The sequence below is a fragment of the Indicator indicator genome, chromosome 11 (genome assembly GCF_027791375.1).
Source record: "Indicator indicator isolate 239-I01 chromosome 11, UM_Iind_1.1, whole genome shotgun sequence".
Lineage (NCBI taxonomy): Eukaryota > Metazoa > Chordata > Aves > Piciformes > Indicatoridae > Indicator > Indicator indicator.
Genome location: NC_072020.1, coordinates 17654996 through 17666129, shown reverse-complemented (window position 1 = coordinate 17666129; position 11134 = coordinate 17654996). Strand labels below are relative to the sequence as shown.

Here is an 11134-nt window from a genome sequence, read left to right as displayed (position 1 = left end):
CTGTGACTCCTCCCAGCTGAATTCTGTCACCATCAGGCCCAGTGTCGCAGAAACACTCCCATGATCAGAGAATCCAAAATTCCGTTTGGGATGTGGGCTTCAGGTGAATACCCACAGGCGTGTCACGTAGGAACAGCGGGACACAGTAGAAAATGAGCTGTGTGGGAATAGAAATGTTGGAATAGCTTTCTGTCTGCAGCCAGCAGCTGGACAGAGAGTATTGTGCGTGGTCTTTAATGTTCAGTTCTCTCCAAAAACATTTTCAGAACTTTTGCCATACAGCTACTGTCTGATAATTTTTTGATGTTCGATAAAGTCTCCGTCATCGTTCGGCCTCTTCCCTCGCCCGGCCTCCCCGCTTCCCGCCCCGCGTTGCCAGGGCAGCGGAGCGGCGTCCGTGAGTCCGCCGCCATGAACAGGAAGAAGCTGCAGCTGCTGGTGGACTCGCTGGGCCAGTCCTCCAAACACTGTGAGTCTGAGGGGCCCGATCTGCTGGGCTCTGTGTGGGTCAGGGGAGACTGGTCTCCTGGGCCTTGTGAGCCTGCGGGGGTCTGATCTGATGGGCCCTGTGTGGGTCTGGGGGCACTGATATTCCCGGCCTTGGGAGTCTGGAGGCCTAATATGCTGAGCCCGCTGAGCCTGTGAAAGGCCCCAAGCGTGGCCCTCTGAGCAGACCAGAGGGCTGCAGGACCCCGGCAGCCACTGCCGCCTGAGGGCTATTTGTCACTCCCAGCTGGTTCCCATTGTCCCAGTGCTCATTCTATGGCCCTGCTCACCACCCAGCCCTCAAGGCAGGCACTTCCAGCTGCCCTCCTAAGAACAAGAGGGTACAGGGTGGAGCAGTGTGAGGGCTTGGGTGTGATGGTTACACCTAGGTGTCTGGGCCCTGGACCTTCCCTCTGGCTGCAGTGTGGTGTTAGCAGTTTCGAGTTCTGTGTTCCCTTGTGTTTTGACTGGGCAGTTACTAAAAGCGAAGTGGAATGTCTGATCAAGCTCTTCAACATGCTGGTGGCCGAGTCCAGGAGCCGCTTTGCTGCGGTCGGTTTTGACTGTAATGTGTTCAGAGATGTCCTGTACAGAATGTTTGGCATGATGGACGACATGATGATGGACAGAGGTGAGTGAGACTGACAGGCCTAGGAAGGATAGCGGAAGTTAGTTTTACTTTGGTGACCCAGTGAGCACACTGAGGCAAAACAGTGCTGGCTCATCCCTGCAAGGGCAGCAAAGGAAGAGTTATGCTCAGGAGCTGCTGAGGAAAGGATGACTTAATTCAGTCACAGAATGGTGGGGATGGGAAGGGACTTCTGGAGATCATCTAGTCCAACGCCCCTGTTAAAGCAGGGTCGTGCACAGCAGGTTGCACAGGCTTGCGTCCACGTGGGTTTTGAAAGTCTCCAGGGAGGGAGACAGCACAACTTCTCTGGACAGCCTGCTCCAGGGCTCTGGCAGCCTCACAACACAGTTTGTGCCCATTGCCCCTTGTCCTATCACTAGGCACCACTGAGAAGAATCTGGCCTCATCCTCTTGTGCTCCAGCCTTTAAATCTTGTCAAGGATAGCTCATGGTCTTGTGTGAGGGAGACCAGCCAGAGAGTCAGCATGTATTGCTCTTCTGTGTTTTCTGTCCCAGTCACTGTAGTCTCTCTTTTTGACCATGAGCTGCAGTCAGTGATGCTGGTGGACCACTGTTTTGTGCTTGAAGGTCCCAGAAAGGTGTTCTGTGAGAGGGCATAATTCTGGAATAGAGGTGCTGCGGACAGCACTGAAGGAATTAGTCAGACAATACATGGAGAGGAGCTGAATAACCCCCTGAAAACACAGTGCCTTCATGGTTCCACAATGATCCCTCATATGCAGGTGTCTAGAAGAGGATGTGGAGGAGACATGTCTGCCATTATTTCCACTCTCAGGCTGCCAAGAGCTACCTCTTGATTCTACTTCCATCTGTCTCTAGCAGGAGGGGTATTTAAATACCATAAAATAAAAACTTGATGCAATTTGCTACTTGTAGTAATGGGGCAAGGGGTAATGGCTTCAAACTGGAAGAAGCTGGATTGACATGAAACATTAGAAAGAAATTCTTACCTGAGGGTGGTAAAAAAAACCAACCAACCAAAAAACAAACAAACAAAACCCAGAAAAACTGTGGAGGCTGCAAACCTGGAACTGTTCAAAGGCAGGTTGGATGGATCTTTGATCAAGGTGGTCTAGTAGGAGGTGTATCTACCCATGGCAAGGGGATTGGAACTAGATGATCTCTGAGGTCCCTTCCAACCCAGCTTCATTGTCCTTCTCTGGACCCACTCCAGCACCTCAATGTCTTTCTTGGAGTGAGGGCCCCAAAGCTGAACCCAGGACTCAAGGTGTGACCTCACCAGTGCTGACTCCAGAGGGACAACCTTTTCTGTGGCCCTGCTGGCCACATTATTGCTGATCCAGGCCAGGATGCTGGTGGCTTTTTTGGCAACTTAGGCACACAGTGGCTCATCTTCAGCCAGCTGCCAACCAACACCCCCAGGTCCTTTTCTGCTAAGCAACTTCCCACCCAAGCATGGGGTTGTTGTGAGCCAAGTGCAGGACACAGCCACTTGGCCTTGGTGAATTGTATTGAACTTAAGAAAATATTCCTTTCTTTGTGTTTCCCTGTTACCCAAATCTCCAATGTGTGCAATGCACTTGGCAGTGTTCCGCACGTTTGACAGAGACAACAACAGCTGCATCAGCGTGGAGGAGTGGGTAGGAGGCTTGGCAGTGTTTCTTCGAGGGACGTTGGAGGAAAGGATTAAATGTAAGATTTATGTCTGTTCAGTAGTAATCACTGGATTCATGGCTTAAATTACATGTTGCTTTTGTGATAATTTAATAGTTAACTCTTACGAAATCTTTGTTAATTGAAGACTTGTCTTCCACGTAGTCTCATAGACTCATAGAATTGTTTGGGTTGGAAAAGACCTCCAAGATTATCAAATCCAACCACCAACCTAAGACCACCGTGTCCCAAAGTGCCATGTCCACAGGTTTCTTCAACACCTCCAGGGATGGTGACTCTGCCACCTCCCTGGGCAGCCTGTTCCAATCCCTGACCACTCTGGCAGGAAAGCAATTTTTCCTAATCTCCAACCTAAATCTCCCCTGGTACAATTCCAGGCCATTTCCTCTCCTTCTGTCACTTGATACTAGGGAGAAGAAACCATCCCCCACCTGGCTCCAGCCTCCTTTCAGGGAGTTGTAGAGAGCAAAGAGGTCTTCCTTCAGCCTCCTTTTCTCTAGACTAAACAACCCCACACACTGAAACTGAGTTCTGAAATTGCTTCTCTGAGGCAGAGGTTTTTCTATGTACAGTGCCACTATCCCAAATGCCACATTGTTTTGTTGCTTATAAAAAAAACAGCTTTTGAACTGAAGCTTGTTCTGCAGGATACAGCTTTGACAGAGTAAATGTTTTTGTATTCACACACAAAATTAGAAAGAAGCAGATGGAACCCTGTAAATCACCCTTTAAAAAGAAGGTGAGTTTGGCTAAATAACATAATCTCAAGCCAGCCAAGCCCTGTGCCAACATTCATTTACAGGCACTATGGAGACAACAGTAGCAGTTGCATTAACTCCAGCAGTTCTTGAGTAAAATACTCACTATAGAATATACCTGTGTGAAATGATAACAGTGTTTGCCAGCGGAGTTTTTCACTGTAGAGAGTCACTGTCAGGAAAAATAAACCCTATATGTTCAAAAACTGAAGACTTTCATTGGTTTAAGTAAGTTTTTTGAAGAACAGTAAAGTTCATTATAGTCACAGATTTCTCATTATGTTCTAAAACTGAAGTTTTGTTTGTTTAAATAAGTTTTGTGAAGGCTAGTAAAGATTATTATATATTGCTCATTCCAGGAAGGTAGAAACAATTAGAAGGGCAATTAGGCAGATACTCAAAACGTTGTTACAGTAATTGTCTCTTCCATTCAGGGATATTTCCGTTTTTTCATTCTTCATTTTCTTTTCTAATCCAGCTTTTTAATTAACAAGGATGTGTTTTGTAGGTGCAAAGTCCTTCTGACATTGACAGCTAGTCCCTGCTGTGGGGAATCGCAACTTCTAAACCATAACTTTGTTTATATTCTAAGACAAGTTTTGAGAAGTTAAGAGCTCTAAGTTTGATCTCTGTAAACTGAAGATTATTTCTAGATTTTAAAGTATGAAGGGTCAATAGTCAATAACTGACTAGTATGTGCATCAAAATATGCTGTATTTCATATATAAATATTATGTGTCATCATATATCTATGATAAATGTGACTGTGTGTACAACATACAATTCACAGATAGCTTTAAGGGTGCATGATACAGTTTGTATGAAGTTTAAATTGATTTATCTTTCCAAAAGACTGTTTTGAGGTTTATGACCTAAATGGTGATGGCTACATTACAAGAGATGAAATGTTTCAAATGCTGAAGAACAGCCTTCTCAAACAACCCTCAGAAGAAGATCCTGATGAGGGAATTAAGGACTTGGTTGACATCGCACTGAAGAAAATGGCAAGTACTGACTCACTGTGATACCTGAGTGCCTTTCAAGCGTTAAATGGACTTTAGGACATTCCTGTGGGTAGCAAAATACTGTCTGATACTGGGATTCTGAGCTAGAGACTTAGTTGTGCACTTGAGATAAGTCTCCTAAGGAAAGCTAGAAATAGAATCCAAATCTAATGAATCCTAGCCCAGTATCCTCACACAAAGCTTAATTTATAGTCTGAATGTGTTACAAACTTCATGTATGAACTAGCATGGGTGTGTGTGCATACACACAAGTGCATTCCAGTCAAAAGAGAAAAATCCAAAATGCGAGCTGCACCTATTCCAATGTTAGGTGTCTGCTAGCAAAGCCATATGAATTAGTTGAGCTTACTCCACCTTTTTGCTTAGGTAGAGGCAAATGATACAGATTTTGTCTGAGCAGGGAATCATAGATTCATTGAATGGTTTGAGCTGTAAGGGACCTTAAAGACCATCTAGTTCAAACTCTTCTGCCGTGGGCAGGGACACCTCCCACCAGCCCAGCTTGCTCAAGGCCTCATCCAATCAGGCCTTGAACACCTCCAAGAAGGGGGTATCCACAACCTCCCTGGGTAACCTGTTCCAGTGTCTCCCGACCCTCATTGGAAAGAATTTCTTCCAAATCTCCAGTCTAAATCTGCCCTCTTCCGGCTTAAATGCATTCTCCCTTGTCCTATCACTACCAGCCCTTGTAAAAGGTCCCTCCCCATCTACGTCAATAGACCGTGTGTTAAAGAAAAACACAGCTACTACAAGTCACCATCTTGTTGAAGTGTTCCTTTCCTATTGTAGGACTATGATCACGATGGCAAGCTTTCTTTTGTGGACTTTGAAAAAGCAGTCAGAAATGAAAACCTTCTCTTGGAAGCCTTTGGACCGTGTTTGCCAGACATAAAGGTACAGCAGCCTCAAGTTGAAAAAATGGGCAATGCTTTCTGTACTGTGGTAAGGAGATGGAGGTGTGGGGTGGTACAGCAATAAAATGATCCTCAGTAATGAGGACGCTTTTCTTGAGCTGTTCACCTGAAAGCACTCCAGGAATACCACTTCAATTTTTATTTTCTAATTAAATTTAAATCCTGTAGTCAGTTGAAAATAAACTTTTGGTTTGTTTTTCACCAGAGTATTATGGCATTTGAACAGAAAACTTTCCAGGAAACTCGTAAACTGTAACTCCAAGTGGAATACTGAAGTGGAAGAGGCTTTTTCTTCACCATTCCTCATGGTATAGTAAAAATAGGAATAGTTTCAAGCTGCTCCTGAGCTTCAGTATTTCTTTACTACAAAAAACACTGAATAAGTAGAATTTTACTTCTGTTACTCTACAGTTCTTCAGTGAGCTATGAAATATGCTAGAGGAAGAGGCACACAGGACAAGGTTGTAACAATCTATTACACTGGTTTGTTCATTCCAAGCAACAATCGATACAATTTTAACAGGGAATTGGTTTGCAATAGAGTATAAAATATTTTTTAACATGAAAATAAATATTTCCAACTCTGTCCTGTAAGAAAAACAAGGAATGGTTGGGAGATGCTGCCAGCAGTATCTATATTCTTCTTCTCTGCTTTACAAGAGTTTTGGCTGAGCTACTTTCTGGCTTTTCCACAGATGTTCTTGAAACAGAATCTGCAACCTGAATGGGGAGAAAACAAATAATCTTAGTCAATTGTAACCTTTACTTCTTGATGCTAATTTTAGTGTAAGGCCATGTCCCCAGAATTTGAGTGTTGGGATGTATTAATTACTATCATCACAGTTGTATTGAATTTGCCTGTTGAAAAAGGGGGAAAAATAACAGCCAAGGCAGCAGAAGAGGAAGGAAGGGAGGGAGTCATCATGCCTCCCCACATGGAATAAAAAGTGTTCTTCACTAAAAACCACTTAGGACCCTGGCACTGCCAGCTGGACTTTCTGGAGTGTAGTGTAGGAGATACAGAGTAGCAAAGCTGTGATATTCTGCACTGTGGAAGAGTTAAGTTGTAAGAACAGCAGCTTTAAGTGGCAAATAATTCAACCTTCATCCAGTATGACCAGCTGAAGTTAGCCATAAAACTAGAGACCCTAAACCAGATGTGTTTGGAAATGAAACTAATTGGAGCTTGCAGAGCCACTACCTCTTTCAGTTTATTTCGAATTAGTGTTGCTGAAGTATTCAGTGAATCATCATCCATGTCCACTTTAGGGGGTTCTGGAAGCTGTGGACCAAAAACAGCTTCAGTCTTGTCCACACTTGTCCCAAGGAGGGAAAACATGGCCCCTTCTTCTCTCTTCCTCTTGCGTTCCTGCAGGTGGGTTGTACGTGGCATGAACCTATCAACTCCGTTATCAATCCAAACTGTTCCTGGCTGCACAAAGGAAGTTCCTGGACTACCTCCTGCTGGGTGCACACTTTGAGTTAGGGATGTGCTGTCACCCAGGTACCCAGAAGTTTCAGCACAGTTGTACTCATGGGGAAAAGTCAATAGGCTTTGATGATTCCCAGCTGGATGCCCTGTGCTGTAGGGTACCCCCTGATAGCTTGTAAAGCAGGATGGATCCCAGCTGTTGGCTGCAGGTGATTCTGATGTAGTCCATGGATGGTCATGCTCAGAGTGCTTTGACATTCTCTTCTTAGGCCCCTCTGCTTTCTTTAACACAAAGCAATCTTAAAAAAAAAAACAAACAGAAAAGCAGCTTCACAATTTTACATCATTGTTAGTTCTAACAAAGACAAAATATTTAGTACAATTACAGAAGCAACACCAGTGGCATTTCATTCCCAGCCACCTTCCTCTGATTCTTTTTCCCTGTGTGGTACCTTCCAAACTAAAAATTTTCCACCTTTGTTGGGCTGTGAGAAATGCCTGAGCAGAAGAATTTCAGCAGTTTTGAGGACACAAGAAAAATAACAAATCTAATGTTCTAAATCAATGATTTTTAGCTCCAGTTAAGATTTGACAGATAGACTGCCTTGGAACATTGAAAACCAGGTGGGTTTATGTTAAAAATCAGCGATTCTCCTCCTTTTAAACACCCTCATGCAATGAATAATGACATAAAAGAGCAAAACACAAAAAGGGAGAAGCCTGTGCTCAGCAATCTGCTCTTTTCTCAGCTTGTCCAGCCTTCAGTGCTGCTTGGGAACTCTGCAGTACAGAGTGAACCCAGCATTCCTCCAGTGCCAGTATGTAGGCTGGAGAAATGTTTTGTTGAAGGTTCTGGCATAGTCACCTTCCTTACAAAACTGTCTCTTTGGGCATGCCTAAGTAAGATGGGGCAAGGGTGAAGAAGAAAGGAAGCAATTCTTCCCCCTGAAGGTGGTGAGACACTGGAAGAGGTTGCCCAGAGGAGTTGTGGAGGCACCAAGCCTGGCAGTTCAAAGATAGGTTGGCTGCAGCCTTGAGCAAGCTGGGCTAGCAGGAGGTGTCCCTGTTTGGGGACAGCAAAGATTGTTTGGGGTTTGTATTTTATTTCAGTGGTAACCCCAAAAGTTGCTTTGAAGATGATGCAGCCCTCCAAACATTGAAAGATGTCTCCATTCTGCTGCAAATATACTTAAAGTGGAGCTTCAGAACAGCCAAACATAAGGCATTTTCTTTACCTACCCCTGAAGTGAGACATTGAAGAAATTTAGATACAAACCTCTTTGATTTGTTGCTTTTGCTACAAACTTTCTTCTGTCCTGCAGCTTCTCCCTGGTTTCTTGGACTGTTTCAAACTCTGGAGCGTAGCACACATGCAGCAAGCTACCAAAGAAACTTCGTTCATCCATTTTTTTCTTGGCCACCCTGAAGGGAATCAAATGGAGGATTTTACTTCAACTCTCTGGACTCTTAACAGAATGTAAATAACATGTAAAAGATGAAAGCACCAAGAGGCAGATGTTATCCTGTCCAATACCTTGCACATTGCAGTTTTTGGAATTTTAGAAGATAAACTTCAGTGAATTGCTCTGCTGGGTATTCATCTAGAGCATGATACTCCTCAATGGCACCATACAAAGCAAACTGTTCAACTAATTCCTTCATGACACCCAGTGCAGGAACTCCTTGGATTAGTAAATAACGAGATTCCAAGTTGATGGTGTAAACCTGGAGAAAAAAAAACAAAAACAAACAAAAACATGAATAGTCACATTGGTGCTTTACTGCAGAAGTGAGGAGCTTTCTCTGTGTTTTCTGTTGTTCCTCAAATCCTCTCAGGATGATGAAAAGGGTTGGAGTACCTCTTCTACAAGGATAGGCTGAGGAAGCTGGTATTGTTTGGCTAGAGAAGACTCCAGGGAGACCTAATAGCTGCCTGAAGGGTTCCTACAGGAAGACTGGAGAGAGACTTTTCATAAGGGTGTCGACCAACAGGACAAGGAAGAATGGTTTTGAGCTGAAGGAGAGTAGGTTTAGACTGGATGCGGGGAAGAAGTTCTTAAGTATAAGGGTGGTGAGACTCTGGAATAGGCTGCACAGGGAGGTTGTGGCTGCCTCCTTCCTGGAGGTGTTCAAGGATGGATTGGATGAGGCCTTGAGCAGCTGAGTCTAGTTGAGAGGTGTCCCTGCCCATGGCAGGGAACTTGGAGTAGGGGATCCCTGAGGCCCCTTCCAACCTAAGCCATTCTCTGATTCTCTTTTAACTCTTGCAGGAGCACTAAATACACAGTTATAAGAGACCTCCTCATCACTCAAGCTTCTTGCTCAAAGTAGAACTCAAAATAAGAGTTGATTCTTCTACATTAGGTCAGAGACTGCCAACTCTTGAGTGAAACTTCCAAGTCTCTGCACAATTGCCTTGCAACTGCTGAGTAACCAGTTAAGGAGGCATTTCCCTCATTTTGATAAGGAAAACCCACTGTAAAACCAGTCCACAGGCAGAGAAGTGTCACAGGTAAAGAGAGAGTACTGCCAGGCCTTGGAGCAGATCATGTCTGTGCAAAGCTGGTGATCAAACAGTGAATGTTTTTAAGACAAACACAAATCAGATGCTGAGAGAAACAAGGTTCTCCCCCAGCAGGTCAAAGCCCAAACCACTCTTCTCTGCTTTGTGCAACAGCTGTAACAACACAGACTGCAAGGAAAACTTTGTGACAGACAACAGCTGGCTAAACCAGAACTTCCAAGGAAGTTCATTCTGCTTCTGGTGAGAAAGCCATTTGGAATGAATGAGCTTTCTCAAAACACAGCAAATGGAGGACAAAAGGCAGTCGCTCAGGAACCCAGCTGTTAGACTGGTTGATAAAAGATACTCTCTGCAAATAGGTCACAACTTTTTCCTCTCATAGCAGCTTGCTCATTTTCTTGAGTCAGCCCCAGAAGGTGCCATTGCAGCAGCACCCAGTACAGCAGCTGCACACACACAAGGCAAACTCTACTGTAGAATCTTTGGGACATTTTGGTTGGAAAAGCCCTTTAAGATCATCCACTCCAACCATCTCTAACTCTGCCAAGGCTCGGGTTAAACCATGGCCCTCAGCACCACATCTCTGCCTCTCTGAAACACCTCCAGGGATGGGAATTCAGCCACCTCCCTGGGCAGCCTGTTCCAGGTTTTGAGAACCCTTTCAGCCAAGAAGTTTCTTCTCATGTCCAACCTAAACCTCTCCTGGTGCAACTTGAGGCCATTTCCTCCTATCGTTTGTTACTAGGGAGAAGAGACCAACACCCTCCTGGCTCTAACCTCCATGCAGCAGGCAAGGCCCAGCATGTATGGCCCTCCCTTCATCTTCTCAGGAGCTGCTGGACACCAGAGAAGAAGGACAAAAGCAGCCTTGTGCAGGTGAGTCCTGCAAAGTTTAGTAGGACTGAGAACCCAACAGCATGTTGGCCACCAACTGCAATGTTCAGCTCCACAAGTTACCTTGCTTTCTGGTTTTATGTTATGCGCAGAACTAGCCTATTAGTCCTCATGCATAAATGATTAAATTCCTAGGCATGAAGTCATTGAGGAGAATCATCAGACCCAACTCCAGCTATTCCTGCCGGTGTCTTCTGCCTGCCTGAGCCCAGGACCCGCTTGCACTTCAGCACCGCGGAGAGAGGAAGAACCGAAAAACACCGGAACGGAAACAAGTACTAACGAAAGGAACCAGATGGCCGTACAAGCTACAGCGGGAGGAGCTGGTGGTGAGCCCCTTACGCCCCCAGAAACTGCAGCCAGCAAACTTCGGCTGCGGGCCGGGTGGGTCCAGCCCGCTCTGGGCCCGGACCACTTGCGTCTCGATGTGGCAGCGCCCGGTTGCCCTTACAGCAAAGGGGGCCCAAACACGGCGCCCAGCCCCTCACACCGAGACCGGTCCCACCTTCACAGCTCGCGGTCTCCGCCCCTCGCGGTATTTTGCTCGCGTTTCGCAGACCCCCAGCTGCGTATGGTGCTTGCAAACATCGCCCAGCGCGCCGCTGCCGCCGGCGCCGCCGTTGGAAGCCATCTTCCTCTCACCTCCCGCCCCCGACTTAGGCAGCTCTAGCTGCTCGCCGAGAAAACAGGCGACGGACAGCACTCTCATTGGCTCCCACTGAGGCGAAAGTAGGTGGCGTAGTTAGACAGACAGAACGAGCTGGAGCTCTCGATAGCGAGGCCAATCAGAGGCAGGGAATGGGTACATGTGGCT

At 45.7% G+C, this 11134-nt stretch overlaps 2 protein-coding genes across 2 annotated transcripts; one reads left to right on the top strand and one right to left on the bottom strand.

Moving 5' to 3' along the window:
- The first annotated feature begins 399 nt into the window (after positions 1 to 399).
- Positions 400 to 5726, top strand: CLXN (calaxin). Its single transcript, XM_054384999.1, has 6 exons — positions 400 to 469; positions 962 to 1117; positions 2687 to 2791; positions 4384 to 4535; positions 5346 to 5450; positions 5676 to 5726. The coding sequence occupies exons 1-6, from the start codon at positions 412 to 414 to the stop codon at positions 5724 to 5726; spliced, it is 627 nt and encodes a 208-aa protein (XP_054240974.1). The 5' UTR covers positions 400 to 411.
- Positions 5727 to 6099: 373 nt separating this feature from the next.
- On the bottom strand, positions 6100 to 11029 carry RBM48 (RNA binding motif protein 48). Its single transcript, XM_054385147.1, has 5 exons — positions 10826 to 11029; positions 8437 to 8627; positions 8179 to 8324; positions 6672 to 7201; positions 6100 to 6190 (listed from the first exon to the last, which is right to left on the bottom strand). Exons 1-5 carry the CDS (start codon positions 11027 to 11029, stop codon positions 6104 to 6106), a joined length of 1158 nt encoding a protein of 385 aa, XP_054241122.1. The 3' UTR covers positions 6100 to 6103.
- Between the last annotated feature and the right edge of the window lie 105 nt (positions 11030 to 11134).

Bases quoted from the DNA above. Each gene is read 5' to 3' on its own strand.
- CLXN (XM_054384999.1), top strand. From the start codon at position 412: ATGAACAGGAAGAAGCTGCAGCTGCTGGTGGACTCGCTGGGCCAGTCC. The intron at 1,118-2,686 runs GTGAGTGAGACT...TGCACTTGGCAG, and splicing joins CGACATGATGATGGACAGAG to TGTTCCGCACGTTTGACAGA. The intron at 5,451-5,675 runs GTACAGCAGCCT...GTTTTTCACCAG, and splicing joins CGTGTTTGCCAGACATAAAG to AGTATTATGGCATTTGAACA.
- RBM48 (XM_054385147.1), bottom strand. From the start codon at position 11,029: ATGAGAGTGCTGTCCGTCGCCTGTTTTCTCGGCGAGCAGCTAGAGCTG. The intron at 8,628-10,825 runs GTGGGACCGGTC...TTTTTTCTCCAG, and splicing joins GGAGACCGCGAGCTGTGAAG to GTTTACACCATCAACTTGGA. The intron at 8,325-8,436 runs GTATTGGACAGG...GATTCCCTTCAG, and splicing joins CAAAAACTGCAATGTGCAAG to GGTGGCCAAGAAAAAAATGG.